Source organism: Hyperoodon ampullatus, assembly GCF_949752795.1.
Source record: "Hyperoodon ampullatus genome assembly, chromosome: 1".
In the NCBI taxonomy this organism is placed as follows: domain Eukaryota; kingdom Metazoa; phylum Chordata; class Mammalia; order Artiodactyla; family Ziphiidae; genus Hyperoodon; species Hyperoodon ampullatus.
The window spans coordinates 49,566,954-49,586,793 of NC_136914.1; the positions used below are offsets into that span (position 1 = coordinate 49,566,954).

General features: G+C 36.5%; 1 protein-coding gene across 2 annotated transcripts; it reads right to left on the minus strand.

Annotated features, from left to right (window-relative positions):
* Window positions 1-2,309: 2,309 nt before the first annotated feature.
* Window positions 2,310-19,523, minus strand: THAP6 (THAP domain containing 6). Of its 2 annotated transcripts, XM_079709831.1 has the most exons (4): window positions 19,418-19,523; window positions 17,980-18,187; window positions 14,490-14,615; window positions 2,310-2,622 (listed from the first exon to the last, which is right to left on the minus strand). In XM_079709831.1, exons 1-4 carry the CDS (start codon window positions 19,495-19,497, stop codon window positions 2,368-2,370), a joined length of 669 nt encoding a protein of 222 aa, XP_079565957.1. In that variant the 5' UTR covers window positions 19,498-19,523; the 3' UTR covers window positions 2,310-2,367. The 2 variants fall into 2 exon arrangements, with proteins under 2 accessions (XP_079565957.1, XP_079565958.1); XM_079709832.1 differs by lacking the exon at window positions 14,490-14,615.
* Window positions 19,524-19,840: the final 317 nt, after the last annotated feature.

The window sequence follows — 19,840 nt, forward strand, 5'->3', positions numbered from 1 at the left end:
AATTGTGATTATCTTTAGCAACCAAAATCCATTTCAAGAAATTTAAACTTGATATGGAGAAAAATGCCATATCAAGTCCTTTGTACCTGATTTGGTGCTGAGGTTGAACCGGTGTATTGGTTTGTTCCAGGATCCAGAGGCTATTCCAAGCTTGAAAGCAAAGTGATATCCTTAGGTTGGCCTTGGCTGCTTAAGGAACCTCTGGATGGGGGATGACTGGCTCTGCTCTGCACAGGACAGTTCCTTCTCAGGCTAAGCTGGAATCTCTGGGAACAGTGGACTGAGGTATGTACCGTGTTCAGGCATTTGTTTGGGTGGCAGGTAGGGAGGACCCTATCTCTTATGTCAGATTTCTATCTATTGGTAATCATTTCTCCATAAAAATAAATGGCAAGTGGGCAGCTCTGGGTTCCTGATGATACCAATACTTTGCCCACAGTTCTCTCTCTCTTGATGATACTAAGACCAATGAAAAAGAACACAAAAGCTGAGTTCACTGTGAACACTAGTAGTAGAAGTGACTGCGGCAACTGTGACGATAGTGGCAGAAACTGGGAACAGATTCTTGGAAAGGTCTTCTGGGCTTGATTTATTCTAAGCAGTCAGTAGAGATCTAGGATTTGGACATACTGTGCTTGGATCTATCCTCTTAGTTTTCTCCACTGTCGACTGACTTTAATTTTTTTTTAATTCAAAAACAGGTTGAGGGAAAGAGTCTCCATCTCTATCACAGAATCTCCATAAAACTTAAGATCATACCCAAACTTCCCATTAGAGTGTCCACTATGAATTCCAAATTAAATAACTCAAATAAATATGGGTAGGTAATGAGTTTTTTTTAAGGTAGTAAAAAGATAGGGCCCCCATGATTTCTTCTTAGCATAATGCTAATCTTTCAAATGTGGGTAAAATCTCATTTAGAGGGAAGGTTTGGAATCCTATATGAAAATGTAACATGTGTTAAAACAGAAAATTCTTAAACATAAAAAAATTCAAGTGACCATATCCTTACTGATATTAATATAACACAAATAAAATTACAATGAACATTAGCAAAAAATGCAGCTCATTTCTAGTTAACACATTGAAATAACTGATATTCAAATTGTAACTATTATAGCATGGACGTGTGAATGAAGTTCATGAATGTACACGTTTCAAAGTAGAATTTGGCTTTGGGCTAGTAATTTTGTTCTGATCCACAGTGTTTATGACTTTTCATTTCAGTTGTTTTTACTAAGAAATTAGGAGATGAACCTAAATTTCTGACCCTTGGATTAATCAGAAAATAACTAAGAGTTATTCCTTTGTAAATTCAGTAAGAAGTTATTCTAAAAGTGCTGTTTACTTATCTATTTCTCTAAATAAAAGCTCTTGGATAGTAATCTACTCTCCTAATTAAAGGAAAATATTATAACTCTCTCCAATTCCTATTTTAACTAGAAGAGCCACATCATTATTTTTAATGGTTTCTTCTGCATTTCATATTTTAAAAAACGTTAGTAACACTACTTTCTGTAAAATACAAAACAGCACTGAAAGTATCCAGTTACTACTGGCATTCAGATTTTGAAGATATACCTTTATGATGAAATAACAGTAATGAAACAAACTGTTCAGAACTGTCAGAGTAACCATTTGAAAATCAGATTTATGACCCTCTTTAAAAATTTGTTAAAGCTATGCTGGTTTACATCAAAGTACTCCTAGTGAGGAGAAATGATGTACTGTACCGAAAAAACAAGACCTCATCAGGGGTCTTCTTAACTTGGCTCTGAACAACTTTAAAAGCCAAAAGATCTGCACCATATGTTGTTCTCAAGGTCAGTACCACGGGATGCCCTGTAAAAAGATCTTTTGGTATTACTGATAACAAAAGCACCTTGTATTGGATCCACAATGGAAATGTGTTATAAATGAATTCTGCTTTGTGGTAAAATACAGTTAAAGTACAATTCAACGTACTTACCATAAAGCCTACATAAGCAAAGGTACTCCTTTGAAGCCAAAAATCTGATGTTGCTAAAGTGTCCAGTTTCTACTATTACAGCTTAATGTGGCTGATTTGAAATCATTTCCTTAGTCCTACAGAATCTTCTTGATTTTTAACATCTGACAATAGTGACCTGGCACTAGTTTAGGTCTATAAAAACATAATTGTCACAAGTCACCCAAAAACATGACAACCAGCACAAATTTCTGCACATCTTAAAAAAAAAAAAAGCCTTTGGATAATAACACTAATGCGTAACGCTGCGGAGAATCCAAAGAAGCACTCTAAATGATGGATATTATTTAATGATGGTAATCATTTTCTGAAAAGCTGTACCAATAACAATTTCAGGTAGAACATAACATGAAATTATTTCAGGAAATATAGTCTTGTTCTATGCTCTCCTGACACCACTCCCAACAGAAAGCTTCCAGTCTATTTGCTGTTTCTTGGCTGATGAGACATTCATCCTTTAATTCCCTGATTGTCTTTCTCAATGATTTTTGTAAACGTCTTTCTCGGCCTAATACATTCCGCAGACTTTTCTTGGTATCCTCTAGCTCGCTGATCACTTGATCTAATTTATGCTTAAGTTTCTTTGGACTGTCCATCACACTGTAGCTATGTTCCTAAAAACATAAACACCAAGTTATTAAACCAGACAGACAAGCAGTGAGATAAAAAACTATAACTAGGCCTCAGCTATTTCTCCACTTACTATACTTAGAGAAGATCTTTAAGTTGGTGATACTAAGAGGTTTAAAGAACACAGGAAGAGGATGGGGGTAGAACAGTATTTCAGGCGCCTAGGGCCTCCCTCTTTGTCTAAGGCCAGGCATATACGAGGAGTACAGAATCCTGTGGATGGGAAGTACTTCTCACCTGGAGGTAGGTATCTGCTTATGAACAGCATGACATTCACAATGACTATACAGCTTTTGGTCCCTAAGTGTGCAGCTGCTAAGTTTAAGTTTTACCTATCACAGAAACTTAAATTTTTAAACTTTTAACTGAATTGCTTTATTTTGATGAATATTTCACTTTATAAGGTATGACAGGAAAGGAGCACTGAAGCAGGTCCTCAGGCTGGGTGTTATGGATTTAGAGAGGACTCTGGTCTTGGGGTTTTAAAGAGATAATTTAAGTTCTCAGTATTTATTGTGGTTATGTTTATGTCTGCTGGGTAGACTTTTCTTCATCCAAAAACAACACTGGCATATCTTATAAATGTAACATAAAATAATTTTGAAAAGCTGTTACTTAATATTAAAATTAGTGAAGAGGACTTTGCTTTCAGCCAAGATGAGATAACAGACTGGATTGACTCCTATCTAAAAAAACCCCAACACATGGCCAAAAGATGTAAAACTGTTTGAAGATAAACAGACATCAGGCAACGAAGACAGATACTGCAGAGAGCTGGGAAACAAAGAGGTGAGTCCTATGATTGCCCAGCTTACTGCCTTGAGAGAGTTCTAGGCCTCAGTGCAAGGGGAGGAAACCCAGGTAGAGTTTGGTAGATAGAGTTGAGGAAATAGTGCAAAGTATCCAGGGAGACCAAGGTGGCTACAGTTCATAGGGCAAAGTATTAGAGAGGAAAGAGCTACACACAGAGAGAAACTTGGAGATCTTCAGAGGCTCCCGCTCCAGTATTTCCTTGTAGGAAACTGCTCGAGGTTGAGGAAAGAGTGACCAGAAAAGATCAGGAGTGCCCTGAGCTCACAGGGCATAGACACTACTCCCACCAGGCAGACCAGATTCATGGGGCACTGAGCAGAGTATACAAAAGTCTTGCCTCAGTGGTGGAGAACAAATAGCCTGAGACTGAGCACTGTTCTAGTCCTGCCTAACAAAGCAAAACCTGAAAGGATCAAATTGTTTCCAAATAACCAAACTCCATAACCAAGCTCAAGAAAACAGGACAGAAAACTATCCAACATCCAGCAAAGTAAAATCCGGCACTCAAAATCTACCAGGCACACAAAGCAGCAGGAAAATACAAGCCATAATAAGAGATAAACCAATCAATAGAAACCAACCCAGAACTCACAAATGTTAGAATTAGCAGACAAGGGAATTAACAAAGTTATTAAAACTGTATTATATATGTTTAAAAGTTAAGCAGGGACAAGAAAGATATTAAAAAAGAATCAAATAGGATACCCGGACATAAAACTTACAATTTAAATTTATTTATAATAAAGTTAATAGATTTATTATCATAATAAATAATATAATAGATTTATTATTTAAATCTCTTTAAGAGATAATTTATTGTTTAAACAAAAATAATAAAATGTAGTGTGGGGTTCATAGCATATGTAAAGTGAAATGTATGATAGCAGTAGCAAAAAAGGTTGGAGAGGAGAAATAAAGTATATTATGATAAGATTCATATACTATATGCTAAGTGGAATAATATCACTTATCATGTAGCCTGTGGTAAATTAAAGATGGATGCTATAAACTCAAAAGCAACTATCAAAGAGTTATGGCTGATGAGTGAAAAAAAGGAGATAAAATGGCATTGTAAAAAAAATTCAGTTAATTCAAAAGAAGGCAAAAAAAGAAGAAAATGAGAACAAAGAACAAATGGAACAGGAAATAAGTAAGATGACAGATTTAAACCAAACCATATCACATTAAGTAATGTGATATAAAAAAATTTAAAGTAATGTAATAATAATCACATTAAGTATAGAGTTTAAATAATCCAATTAAAAGGCAGAAATGATCAGGTTATATTAAAAAAATCAAGACCCAAGAGTACATGCTGCCCAGAAAAAAAGCACTTTAAAGATAAAAAGACACAAACAGGTTGAAAGTAAAGGAGTTGAAAAAGATATACTACAACAACACTAATAAACAAAGAACTAGAGTGGATATGTTACTATCAAAGTAGACTTCAGAGCAATGAATATTACCAGGGATAAAGAAGGCCATTTCTTAAAAATAAAGGGGTTAATTTATCAAGACATAAGAATACTAAATATTTAGTACCTAATAACAGCTGCAAAATGTAACAAGCAAAAACTGACAATTTAAGGAGAATTACACAAATCCACAGGTATACTAGAAGATTAACAGCTCTCTCTCAATAAAAGATAGAACAAGTAGACAAAAATTAATTAAGAATGCAGATTCGAACATTATCAATTTGACCTAATTGACATTTATAGAACATTCTGGCTAATATCAGCAAACTATACATTCTTTGCAAACGCATGCAGAACGTTTACCAAGACAGACCATACTGTAGGCTATAAGTCTCAAAAAAAAGAACTAAAAGCATTCAAGTCACACAATGTATATTCTCTGACCACAACAGAATTAAGTTAGAAATTAATAATAGAAAGATACCAGGGAAATTCCCCAATATTTGAAAACTATATAGCACACTTCCAAACAACCCATGGATCAAAGACCAAATCAAAATGGAATTTGGAAGTATTTTGAACTAAATGAAAATGAAAACACATTTAATTTGTGGAATGCCGCTAAAGCAATACTTAAGGAGAAATTAATATCACTAAATGCCAATGTTAGAAAGGAAGAAGCCTCAAATCTATGACCTCAGCTTCCATCTTAAGAAACTAGAAAGATGAGGGCTTCCCTGGTAGCGCAGTGGTTGAGAGTCCGCCTGCTGATGCAGGGGACACGGGTTCGTGCCCTGGTCCGGGAGGATCCCACATGCCGTGGAGCGGCTGGGCCCATGAGCCATGGCCGCTGAGCCTGTGCGTCCGGAGCCTGCGTTCTGCAACGGGAGAGGCCACGGCAGTGAGAGGCCTGCGTACCGCAGGAAAAAAAAAAAAAAAAAAGAAAAAAGAAACTAGAAAGATGAGCACATTTTACTGAAATAAGTAAAAGGAAATAATAAAGATGAGTGGAAATCAGTGAAGTAGAAAATAAAAACAACAAAAAAGAAAAATGAGAAAAATCAGTGAAAGCTAGTTCTTGACAAGATCAATAAAACTGACAAATCTCTAGGCAGACGGATCAGCAATAAAAGAAAACAGAAACAAATTACTGATATCAGAAATGAGACAGATGGTATCACTACAGATTCTATAGATATTGAAAAGATAATAAGGAAATGTTTTGAATAATTTTAAGCTAATAAACTTGACAACTGAAATAAAATGGAAAAATCCCTTGGACGATAACATGCTCCTTAAAAAACTTTCTCACAAAGAAAATTACAGTCCCAGATAGTTTTACTGGGGAATTCTACCAAATATTTGTAGAAGAAATAACTGCAAATCTATACAAACTTTCCTAGAAAATTGAAAAATAAGGCAACATTTTCTAACTCGTTCTTTGAGGTTAGCATTATTCTGATACTGAAACCAGACAAAGACATTCAAAGGAAAGGAAACTACAGGCCAATATTCTTTGTGAACATACAAGGAAAGATTCTAAACAAAATTTTAAATCTAATCCAACAATATATAAAAGGGATAACATCATGAAAAAGTAGGGTTTATTCCAGAATGCAAGGCTGGTTTAACATTAAGAAATTAACTGGGGAATTCCCTGGTGGTCCAGTGGTTGGGACTCTGCTTTCACTGCCAAGGGCCCAGGTTCAAATTCCTGGTGGGGTAACTAAGATCCCACAAGCCAGGTGGTGTGGCCAAAAAAAAAATAAAAACAAATCAATCAATGTAATTAATCATACTAACAAACTAAAAAATAAAACCCAAATGATCTCTCAACAGACACAGAAAAAGCATCTGACAAAACTAACATTCCTTTCTGATAAAAATTCTTAGCAAAGTAGGAACAGAAAGGCACTTCCTATGTAACAGTATGGATGGACCTAGAGGGTATTATGCTAAGTGAATTTAAGTCAGACAGAGAAGGACAAATACTGTATGATTTCACTTATACGTGGAATCTAAAAAACAAAACAAATGAACAAACATGAAGCAGAAACAAAGTTGTAGATACAGAGAATAAACAGGTGATTGCTAGAAGGGGTGGGGAGGAAAGAAACAGGTGACGAAGTAGGAGGAACAAACTTCCAGTTACAAAGTAAATGAGTCAAAGGTATGAAATGTACAAGTGTTGGGAATACAGTCAATAACTATGTAATATCTTCGTATGGTGACATATTGTAACTATACTTATTGTGATCAGTTTGAAATGTATAGGAATATGAAATCACTATGTTGCATAACAGGAAATAACATAATGTTGTAGGTCAATTATACTTCAAAAACAGACAAACAAACTCAGAAAAAGAGTTCAGATTTCTGGTTATCAGAAGCAGGGGTTAGGAGGAGGGAGAATTGGATGAAGGCAGTCAAAAGGTAAGAACTTCCAGTTACAAGAGAAATAAGTACTAGGGATATAATGTACAACATGACAAATATAATTAACACTGCTGTGTTATATATGAAAGTTGTTAAGAGAGTATATCCTAAGACTTCTCATCACAGGAAAAAATTTTTTTTTCTATTTCTTTAACTTTGTTTATATGAGATGAGATGATGGATGTTCACTAAACTCAACTGTGATAATCACTTCCTGATATGTATAAATCAAACCATTACTGTACACTTTAAACTTATACAGAGCTATATGTCAATTATATCTCAGTAAAACTGAAAGAAAAAAATTGAAAGGTACTTCCTCAATCTGATAAAGGGCAGTTATGAAAAACCTACAGTTAACATCATATTTAATATCATATGAATATCTTTAATAGTGAAAGACTGAACAACTTCCTCCTAAGATCAGGAGCAAAGCATAAAGATCATTTCTCAGTACTTCTCTTCAGCATAACCTTGGAGGTTCAAGGTAGTGCAATAAAGCAAGAAAAAGAAATGAAAGGCACTCATATTGGAAAGGAAGAATTAACACTGTTCTTGTTTTTTGTCCACGCCACGTGGCTTGTGGGATCATAGTTCCCCAACCAGGAACTGAACCTGGGCCCTCAGCAATGCAAGCATGGAGTCCTAACCACTGGACTGCCAGGGATACCATAAAACTGTTTTTAATGACAGACACCATGATTGTCTATGTAGAAAATCTGATAACCTCTTTAAAAAAGCTTTGATAATTAATATGTGAGTTTAGCAAGTTTGACAGATACAAGATTGATATACAAAAGTTAATTTATTTAACAGAGAGCAGACAGCAGAAGCAAGAAGAACTACAATCCTGCAGCCTGTGGAACAAAAACCACATTCACAGAAAGATAAGACAAGATGAAAAGGCAGCGGGATATGTACCAGATGAAGGAACAAGATAAAACCCCATAGAAACAACAAAATGAAGTGGAGATAGGCAACCTTCCAGAAAAAGAATTCAGAATAATGACAGTGATGATGATCCAGGACTGTGGAAAAAGAATGAAGGCAAAGATCAAGAAGATACAAGAAATGTTTAACAAAGACCTAGAAGAATTAAAGAACAAACACCTAGAAGAATTAAAAAACAAACAAACAGAGATGGACAATACAATAACTGAAATCAAAAATACACTAGAAGGAATCAATAGCAGAATAACTGAGGCAGAAGAACAGATAAGTTACTTGGAAGACAAAATGGTGGAATTCACCGCCACAGAACAGAATAAAGAAAAAAGAATGAAAAGAAATGAAGGCAGCCTTAGAGACCTCTGGGACAACATTAAATGCAACAACATTCGCATTATAGGGGTCCCAGAAGGAGAAGCGAGAGAGAAAGGACCCGAGAAAATATTTGAATAGATTATAGTAGAAAACTTCCCTAACATGGGAAAGGAAAGAGCCACCCAAGTCCAGGAAACACAGAGAGTCCCATACAGGAAAAACCCAAGGAGAAACACACTGAGACACACAGTAATCAACTGGCAAAAATTAAAGACAAAGAAAATTTACTGAAAGCAGCAAGGGAAAAAGGAAAAATAATGTACAAGGGAACTCTCATAAGGTTAACAGCTGATTTCTCAGCAGAAACTCTGCAAGTCAGAAGGGAGTGGCATAATATACTTAAAGTGATGAAAGGGAAGAACCTACAACCAAGATTACTCTACCTGGCAAGGACCTAATTCAGATTCTATGGAGAAATCAAAAGCTTTACAGACAAGCAAAAGCTAAGAGAATTAAGCACCACCAAACCAGCTCTACAACCAATGCTAAAGGAACTTCTTTTTTTTCTTTTTTTTTTTTTTTTTTTTGCGGTACGCGGGCCTCTCAGTGTTGTGGCCTCTCCTGTTGGAGAGCACAGGCTCCAGACGCGCAGGCTCAGCGGCCATGGCTCACAGGCCTAGCCGCTCCACGGCATGCGGGATTTTCCTGGACCGGGGCATGAACCCATGTCCCCTGCATTGGCAGGCGGACTCTCACCCACTGCGCCACCAGGGAAGTCCCTAAAGGAACTTCTTTAAGTGGGAGACACAAGAGAAGAAAAGGACCTACAAAAACAAACTCAAAACAATTAAGAAAATGGTCATAGGAACATACATATCGATAATTACCTTAAATGTGAATGGATTAAGTGCCCCAACCAAAAGACACAGGCTTGCTGAATGGATACAAAAACAAAACCCATATATATGCTGTCTACAGGAGACCCACTTCAGACCTAGGGACACATACAGACTGAAAGTGAGGGGATGGAAAAAGATATTCCATGCAAATGGAAATCAAAGAAAGCTGGAATAGCAATACTCATATCAGATAAAATAGACTCTAAAATAAAGAATGTTACAAGAGACAAGGAAGGACACTACATAATGATCAAGGGATCAATCTAAGAAGAAGATATAACAATTATTAATATATATGCACCCAACATAGAAGCACCTAAATACATAAGGCAACTACTAACAGCTCTAAAAGAGGAAATCGGGGCTTCCCTGGTGGTGCAGTGGTTGAGAGTCCGCCTGCCGATGCAGGAGACACAGGTTCGTGCCCCGATCTGGGAAGATCCCACATGCCACGGAGCGGCTGGGCCCGTGAGCCGTGGCCGCTGAGCCTGCGCGTCCGGAGCCTGTGCTCCGCAACGGGAGAGGCCACAACAGTGAGAGGCCCGCATACCACACACACACAAAAAAGAGGAAATCGACAGTAACACAGTAATAGTGGGGGACTTCAACACCTCACTTATATCAATGGACAGATCATCCAAACAGAAAATTAATAAGGAAACAGAAGCTTTAAATGACACAATAGACCAGATAGATTTAATTGATATTTAGAGGACATTCCATCCAAGAACAGCAGATTACACTTTCTTCTCAAGTGTGCACAGAACATTCTCCAGGATAGATCACATCTTGGGTCACAAATCGAGCCTCAGTAAATTTAAGAAAACTGAAATCATATCAAGCATCTTTTCTGACCACAACGCTAGGAGATTAGAAATGAATTACACAGAAAAAAACATAAAAAACACAAACACATGGAGGCTAAACAATACGTTACTAAATAACCAAGAGATCACTAAAGAAATAAAAGAGGAAACCAAAAATTACCTAGAGACAAATGACAATGCAAACACGACGATCCAAAACCTATGGGATGCAGCAAAAGCAGTTCTAAGAGGGAAGTTTATAGCTATACAAGCCTACCTCAAGAAACAAGAAAAATCTCAAACAATCTAACCTTACACCTAAAGGAACTAGAGAAAGAAGAACAAACAAAACCCAAAGTTAGCAGAAGGAAAGAAGTCATCAAGATCAGAGCAGAAAAAAATGAAATAGAAACAAAGAAAACAATAGCAAAGATCAATAACACTAAAAGCTGGTTCTGTGAGAAGATAAACAAAATTGATAAACCATTAGCCAGACTCATCAAGAAAAAGAGGATGAGGACTCAATAAAATTAGAAATGAAAAAGGAGAAGAGACTAAGAGACTACTACAAGCAACTCTATGCCAATAAAATGGACAACCTGGAAGAAATGGACAAATTCTTAGAAAGGTATAACCTTCCAAGACTGAACCAGGAGGAAATAGAGAATATGAACAGACCACTCACAAGTAATGAAATTGAAACTGTGATAAAAAATCTTCCAACAAACAAAAGTCCAAGACCAGATGGCTTCACAGGTGAATTCTTTCAAACATTTAGAGAAGAGCTAACACCCAGCCTTCTCAAACTCTTCCAAAAAATTGCAGAGGAAGGAACACTCCCAAACTCATTCTATGAGGCCACCATCACCCTGACACCAAAACCAGACAAAGATACTACAAAAAAAGAAAATTACAGACCAATATCACTGATGAATATAGATGCATAAATCCTCAACAAAATACTAGCAAACAGAATCCAACAGCACATTAAAAGGATCATACACCATGATCAAGTGGAATTTATCCCAGGGATGCAAGGATTCTTCAATATATGCAAATCAATCAACGTGATACACCATATTAACAAATTGAAGAATAAAAACCATATGATCATCTCAATAGATGCAGAAAAAGCTTTTGACAAAATTCAACACCCATTTATGATAAAAACTCTCCAGAAAGTGGGCAGAGAGGGAACCTACCTCAACATAATACAGGCCATATATGACAAACCCACAGCAAACATCATTCTCAATGGTGAAAAAGTGAAGCATTTCCTCTAAGATCAGGAACAAGACAAGGATGTCCACTCTCACCACTATTATTCAACACAGTTTTGGAAGTCCTAGCCATAGCAATCAGAGAGGAAAAAGAAATAAAAGGAATACAAATAAGAAAAGAAGAAGTAAAACCGTCACTGTTTGCAGATGACATGATAGTATACATTGAGAATCCTAAAGATGCCACCAGAAAACTACTAGAGCTAATCAATGAATTTGGTAAAGTTGCAGGACACAAAATTAATGCACAGAAATCTCTTGCATTCCTACACACTAATGATGAAAAATCTGAAAGAGAAATTAAGGAAACACTCCCATTTACCACTGCACGAAAAAGAATAAAATACCTAGGAATAAACCTACCTAAGGAGACAAAAGACCTGTATGCAGAAAAGTATAAAACAATGATGAAAGAAATTAAAGATGATACCAACAGATCGAGAGATATAACACGTTCTTGGATTGCAAGAATCAATATGGTGAAGATGACTATACTACCGAAAGCCATCTACAGATTCAATGCAATCCGTATCAAACTACCAATGGCATTTTTTATGGAACTAGAACAAAAAATCTTAAAATCTGTATGGAGACACAAAAGACACCGAATAGCCAAAGCAGTCTTGAGGGAAAAAAACGGAGCTGGAGGAATCAGACTCCCTGACTTCAGACTATACTACAAAGGCTACAGTAATCAAGACAATATGGTACTGGCACCAACACAGAAACATAAATCAATGGAACAAGATAGAAAGCCCAGAGATAAACCCACGCACCTATGGTCAACTAATCTATGACAAAAGAGGCAAGGATATACAATGGAGAAAAGACAGTCTCTTTAATAAGTCGTTCTGGGAAAATTGGACAGCTACATGTAAAAGACTGAAATTAGCACACTCCTTAACACCATACACAAAAATAAACTCAAAATGGATTCGAGACCTAAATGTAAGACCAGACACTATAAAACACTTAGAGGAAAACATAGGAAGAACACTCTTTGACATAAATCACAGCAAGATCATTTTTGATCCACCTCCTAGCATAATGGAAATAAAAACAAAAATAAACAAATGGGACCTAATGAAACTTCAAAGGTTTTGCACAGTACAGGAAACTATAAACAAGATGAAAAGACAACCCTCAGAATGGCAGAAAATATTTGCAAACGAATCAACGGACACAGGAGTAATCTCCAAAATATATAAACAGCTCATGCAGCTCAATATTAGAAACAAACAACCCAATCCAAAAATGGGCAGAAGACCGAAACAGACATTTTTCCAAAGAAGATATACAGATGGGCAAGAAGCACATGAAAAGCTGCTTAACATCACTAATTATTAGAGAAATGCAAATCAAAACTACAATGAGGTATCACCTCACACCAGTCAGAATAGGCATCATCAGAAAATCTACAAACAACAAATGCTGGAGAGGGTGTGGAGAAAAGGGAACCCTCTTGCACTGTTGTTGGGAATGTAAATTGATACAGCCACTATGGAGAACAGTATGGGGGTCCTTAAAAAACTAAAAATAGAATTACAATATGAAACAGCAATCCCACCAGGCATATACCCAGAGGAGACCATAATTCAAGAAGACACATGCACCCCAATGTTCACTGAAACACTATTTACAATGGCCAGGTCATGGAAGCAATCTAAATGCCCATCGAAAGATGAATGGATAAAGAAGATGTGGTACGTATATAGAATGGAACATTACTCAGCCAAAAAAAGGAACGAAATTTGGTCATTTGTTGAGATGTGGATGGTTCTAGAGACTGTCATACAGAGTGAAGGAAGTCAGAAAGAGAAAAACAAATATCGTATATTAACGCAAATATGTGGAACCTAGAAAAATGGTACAGATGAACCGGTTTGCAGGGCAGAAATTGAGACACAGATGTAGAGAAGAAACGTATGGACACCAAGGGGGGAAAGTGTTGGGGGGTGGTGGTGTGATGAATTGGGAGTTTGGGATTGACATGTATACACTGATGTGTATAAAATTGATGACTAATAAGAACCTGCTGTATAAAAAAAAGTAAAAAAAAAAAAGTAAAAAAAAAGTCAATTTATTTCCCCACATTAACAGTAAATAAAACAACACTGTCTATAATAGCATCCAAATATATAAAATATTTAGGGATAAATCTGATAAGAGGAGTGAAAGACCTGTACACTGAAAACTACAAAACACTGCTGAGAGAATTTAAAGGTCTAAATAAATGATGTGATACAATGAATTCATGGGTTGGAAGACATAAAATAGTCTTATTAAGATGTCAATTCTTCCCAAATAGATCTGTAGGTTCAACATAATCCCAGTCAAAACTCCAGCAGGATTTTTGTAGAAATTTATAAAGTAATTCTAAAATTCATATGAACATGCAAAGGACCCAGAATATCCAAAACAACTTTGAAAAAGAACAAAGTTGGAAGATTAACAGTGTCTGATTTCAAGAATTATTATAAAGCTATAGTAATCAAGATAGTAAAACAGATCTGGATTCCAGGCCTGGTTCTAACATCAACAGGCAATGAGATGAATAAAGCTTCAATAATGTGTGTGTACAACTGTCCTTTAAGAAAACCTAAAGACATAACTATTTTTTAAATTAGATATTTCCATATAGAAACTATAATACCCATAGGGAAGAATTAATTATTGTATTTTATTGGTTGAAATATCCTAGTGAAAGCACTCTTTGAACCATGTAACAAAAGATTAACTACCTGTGGATCGTTATTGCAAATATATAAATTATAATGCCCCTGGGAAGAAGTATTTCTGGATATTACATATTGAAAAAAAATCTCGAACACCTAAACTCCTAGTTTTTCAATAAGATTTTGAAAACTTAATCCTAATAGAGAGGACATGGTCATCTTAATAATATTAACATTAGCCCAGTAGGTAATTTTACTTACAAAAATGAACTGGGACTGGAATTCTTCGATACACGAGGAAGCACCAACAAGCTGGTGATTGTGGTTTGTGACTGGAAGGGGTTTGAGGGTGAAGATTTTCCTACAATGAAGCTTTTCTCTTTTCCCCTGTTAAGAATAGTTAATAACAATCATTGTAGATTTTCTGTCCTTTTGAAAAATTTTAAACTTCTTAACTGTATGTAGTAAAATTAATATATTTCTTTTTATGGAAATTGCTTTTAAAAGTCAGTAAAATTTAGGGGCTTCCCTGGTGGTGCAGTGGTTGGGAGTCCACCTGCTGATGCAGGGGACACGGGTTCGAGCCCCGGTCCGGGAAGATCCCACATGCCGCGGAGCGGCTGGGCCCATGAGCCATGGCCGCTGAGCCTGCGCGTCTGGAGCCTGTGCTCCGCAACGGGAGAGGCCACAACAGTGAGAGGCCCGTGTACCGCCAAAAAAAAAAAAAAAAAAAGTCAGTAAAATTTAAATTTACTGAGAGTACTTTAAAGGAACTTCCCCAAAGTAACTCTAAAGTTGATCTGGAAACATGAATTTTTCTGGAAAAAAAAAAAAAGAGTGATAATGAGGGAAGATATACCCTACAAAGTATTAAAAATACCCTACTCAGTAACAATAGTTTAAAAAGTGTACTACTCTCTTAGAAAAATCTGAATAGATCATGTAGATAAGAGCCTTTAGGATAAAAAGTGTCATTCTAAATAAGTGGAGAAAGGCTATAAATCATGAAAAAATGAACTAATTATGAAAAGTTATATCCTTTATGTATAATAAGTCAAAAAGAAATTCTGTATACTGAAAATTTATGTAAGAATGAAAACAATGAGGAAGTAGAAAAATACATGGGAATTATTTACATAATCTTAAAGGGGAAGGCTAAAGTCAGATAGCACAAGAGAAAATATAGGACTACTCAAAAAAAAGTCTGAATTTCAAACAAAACAAAACAAAACAACCCCATAATGTGAGCTAAAGACAAATAACAAAAAGTAACTGCAACATAGATGGCAGTTGAATGATCCATAGCCTCAATATCTAGTGTTGTTCCAAAACAGCTTAGAAAAAGACGAAAATAGAAGAGGACCTGAATAAGTAATTCACATAAGAAGAAATAAAAACGTCTAATAAACATATAAAAAAATGCAGAAACACATTTTCTAATATTCATATTAGAAATATTCATATTCTAATATTTTCTAATATTCAGAGATAAATTAAAACAATAAGATGCCATTTTTGCCTATCAATTTTACCAAAGGTTAAAATCACAACTTACACTGAGGATTAGGGGGGAACAGACACTTTTATGCATAACTAGTAGGTAGTAGGTAAGCAGATTGGTATAAGCTTTATGGTAGGCCTTTATATATGTTGACTTCACTATAAAGTTTAGTTAAAAAATTGATGTTCCATATAGGTTTCTCTTAAAAACGTGATCCCTTGAGCTGCAACACAATCATGCATGGTGCTTGTTGAAAAGTGCAGATTCCTAGACTCCAAACCAAACTTGCTGAATCAAATTCTTTGGGAGTGGGGCACAGGATTCTGCATTTTAAGCAAGCTCCCTGGATAATACTTATGTAGACTAAAGTTTGAAAGCCATTGTTTTAAGAGGACATTTGTCACACTGTCCTTGTGTCTTTTTTTTTTTTTTCTTTTGGCCATGCCACATGGCTTGCAGGATCTGATCAGGGATCGAACCACTGCCCCCTGCAGTGGAAGCGTGGAGTCTTAACCAGTGGACCACCGGGGAAGTCTCCTTGTGGAAAAATATTTAACATCATGGAAAACAGTAGTTAAGAGTGAACTTTGAAGCCAAAATGCCTGGGTTCAAATCCAGCCTCTACCATTTAACAGCAGTGCGACTTGGGGAATGTATTCCAGCTTTCTGAGCCTAAGTTTTCTCAAGTGGTTAAATGAGAATAATAATAGTATTTAACTCTTATGGCTGTTTTGAGGACTAAAAGAGTTAATATATATGTAAAGTGCTTAGAATAGTGCCTGGCACACAGCCAGCACTATATGAATGTTGAAAGAACGAAAGAGTGAAGCAAAAAATAAAAAGGATACACAGTATAATTCTATTTTGTAAGAATATATATAGATGAATTTATATAGAATTTATATAGAAACATACACATACAAATGACTAGAAAGATACACATCAGAGTGTTAACAGTATTATTTCTGGATTACGTGATTACTGTTAATTTTAATTTTCTTTTTGATTGTATCATCTAATTTCCTATAATAAAAAATTTACTTGTTATTAGGAAATAGTTTTTGAAAGTTAGTAATTTATCATTTATTTGATTTAGTATGTCCATATTTCTTAAGGTCTTCCTAACATTACAGATGACTCCCTGCTATAGGAAACAAACCCTTGAGAGCAAATTGCACAAGATATTGTACACTTATTAATATGGAAGAAAGTGAGGCAGTCTCCACTGGATAGCTCAGGTACTGCAATATGAACACCCGTGAACGTGACCCAGACCACCTGGGAGCAGGCACTCTTCTAGACTACTTCCCTCGTTTCCAGCTGTCAGGAAGGAGACACCTTTCAATAGAGGTTCACGACTATTGTTGTGGGAACCCACAGGCTCTCCCTGAATTCTCCACATTGGAATCAGTCAGTCTCTATAGTTCCTGGACGCGAATACACTTCCAGGTATACGAAGTCAAGTGAGATACTGAGGGTGAAGCAGCCCACCCACGGCACTAATATCACTGAGGAAAAAACACAGAATTCAACCAGAGTTTACTTCAACAATCCTTTAATTGTCTTTTTCTGACCTCTCTTCTCCTTTCCTAATCCTGTTTTGGTTTGCTACCTTCTAGTCCCACCTAGGCTTTAAGCTTGAATGTATCAGGCTCTAAAAGTATACTTTGGGGCTGTCAGAGGCTCTGCTCTTGACTTCTGCTGCAGTGTGAGGAGCACTGCCAGCTTGGAATTTCAGTTCAACCCTCTCATGTTCCTCCAGTTTTCAGACACGAATCTTGAGCTATACCAACTCCTAAGGTAGGCAGCTTCACCAAACCCTAGTAATATACAGATATTTCTGAGTGGATACTGGTAAAATTCTCCTACTACTCGTTACAAAAGCTTAAGCAGCAGTTTACAAACCTAAAAACTTCAAGAATGGGCTTCAAATTAATAAGCAAACAATAAAAATGGTAGCAAGTGTGGTGAAGTTTCTTAAATAGTACCATAAAAAGTGGGTAATGGGGCTTCCCTGGTGGCGCAGTGGTTGAGAGTCCGCCTGCCGATGCAGGGCACATGGGTTCATGCCCCGGTCTGGGAAGATCCCACGTGCCGCGGAGCGGCTGGGCCCATGAGCTACGGCCACTGAGCCTGCGCGTCCGGAGCCTGTGCTCCACACGGGAGAGGCCATGGCAGTGAGAGGCCCGCGTACCGCAAAAAAAAAAAAAAAAGTGGGTGATGATGGTAAGCAGTATCTCATAAACAAACCTGTGAGTGAGATGGGGAATCAAAGATAGAAGGTATGACTCCAGGTTTCAGTTTAATATTTGGAGCACTTCTGTCAAAATCTGTCTTCTTAAAGTGCCTTGAACACAACACATCTCCTTTTTTAGGCTCCCAAATGTCTACAGTATTCACATCAAGTCTTTTCATTGCTAATACCCATCTTCTTTTGACGTTTTCATCTGTGGGGAATCTAGAAAAACATACAAGAAGTATTTTAAAATTAAACACTACAGATATATACTTGAATTAAGGCTGTGCCTAAATTGATTCTTGGTATTACTCTTGGGAACTGGAATATTGAGGAAACCATCATGACTCATGCTTTCTTAACTTTCAGTTTTCATAGTCAGATTTTTCTACCAAACATGCTGCAGGCATATGGCCCTCATTTACATCTTTCTCATATTATAAAGAAGAAAAGTTTCAAACGACATTTAACACCTTTTAGTAAGATCCACAATTGAAGGTTTTTCTTCATTTGTAGATGATAAAGAATATCACTTGGGCCTTTTCCTATCTGAGGAATTTATCCCAGATGAACAGAGATACTTGTACTTTCATTCTTCTGTAGGCATCAAAAAAGTTGCTTAGTACAGCATTTAATACAAAACAGGGGTATAAATGCTTAGTGAATGAATGCAGAGAACACCTGCAGAGTTTGGAATTCTGGAGATCAGAATTATTTTGAGCTCTGGAAGCCAATAACCATATCTTTTCCAATTTTTCCAGCTGGTTCAAATCCTTTTTGGAATACAGTAGGGTACACATACTCATTTTTGATTTCCTTGTACCTAGCAAAGTAGTTAGCAGGTCTTTCTCTGGCACACAGCACAGTGCCTGGCCCAAAAGCAGCAAAATAAACCTTTAGCAAATGCATAATTATTAAATCTTATTGCTCCTTCTTTCCTATTCTGTCAGAAGAATGACTAAAATTTTAAATTAGGACCATCTTGGTTGTAATTTGGTTCAGGACCATCCTGAACTTGTAATTTATATTTTTTTCTCTACAACATAGGCTTGATCTATTTCTAAAGGACAGAATATATTTAGGCAAAGATCCTTCAGATTGTAAACTATACGTAAACAACACTGAACTTCTTAGAAGCTATGTTAAAATACAAAGTAATAATATTAGCAAAAATGAGGTTGGTGATATTTTTGTTAATCAGCCTGTGATACCTTTGCAGGTATCTTAAGCTTCTAAACGAAATGATAAAAGTGTAAAAGTATCACTGTCATTTCAAATTCAACTCAAAAGGCTATTTAAAAAGAACCTGAGCACTAAAGTTCAAAATTGAACGTCTAGGGCGTATAGCTCAGGGGTAGAGCATTTGGCTGCAAAACTGATGATTTAAGTAGAACTATCTTTTGCTTTTTCTAACAGTCAGAAGTACTTGGCTTAACTACAGCAGAATCTTACACGTGAAATGTCAGTCCTTTTAGCTTGGAATTTGGTAAACAGCGAGAAGCACATCCAATGGCCGAGCAACATTTCACCATGGTTTTAGCAACTCATACCAGAACTGAAAGAAAATTAAAAGGGTAAGCGTTAGTTAACTCCAAAGCTAAGGGTAACATAGTTACCTTTCCCGGTACCTTACAGTATGTTTTAGGTAACATGAAATCATGTTAGAAAGCCAAAGGGAAATATTTTCTTCCAAAACCTGCAGCTCTGCTCATACAATTTTCTAGGGGTTTGGCTCTTTAATAAGGCAAGTCATATTTAGCGATGCACTGAGGCGCCCGATTTCCATTTAGGAGGCCGGTACATGTCCCTTCCACCGCTTCGTACAGGCACCATGTTCCCTCGCCACCACACCTTGGCACACTGACTCCTCCTGGT

Bases quoted from the DNA above. Each gene is read 5' to 3' on its own strand.
- THAP6 (XM_079709831.1), bottom strand. From the start codon at position 19,497: ATGGTGAAATGTTGCTCGGCCATTGGATGTGCTTCTCGCTGTTTACCA. The intron at 14,616-17,979 runs GTTTGTTTATGA...TATTCTTAACAG, and splicing joins ATTCCCCATCTCACTCACAG to GGGAAAAGAGAAAAGCTTCA. The intron at 2,623-14,489 runs GTAAGTAAAATT...TTATGTTTTTAG, and splicing joins TCCAGTCCCAGTTCATTTTT to GAACATAGCTACAGTGTGAT.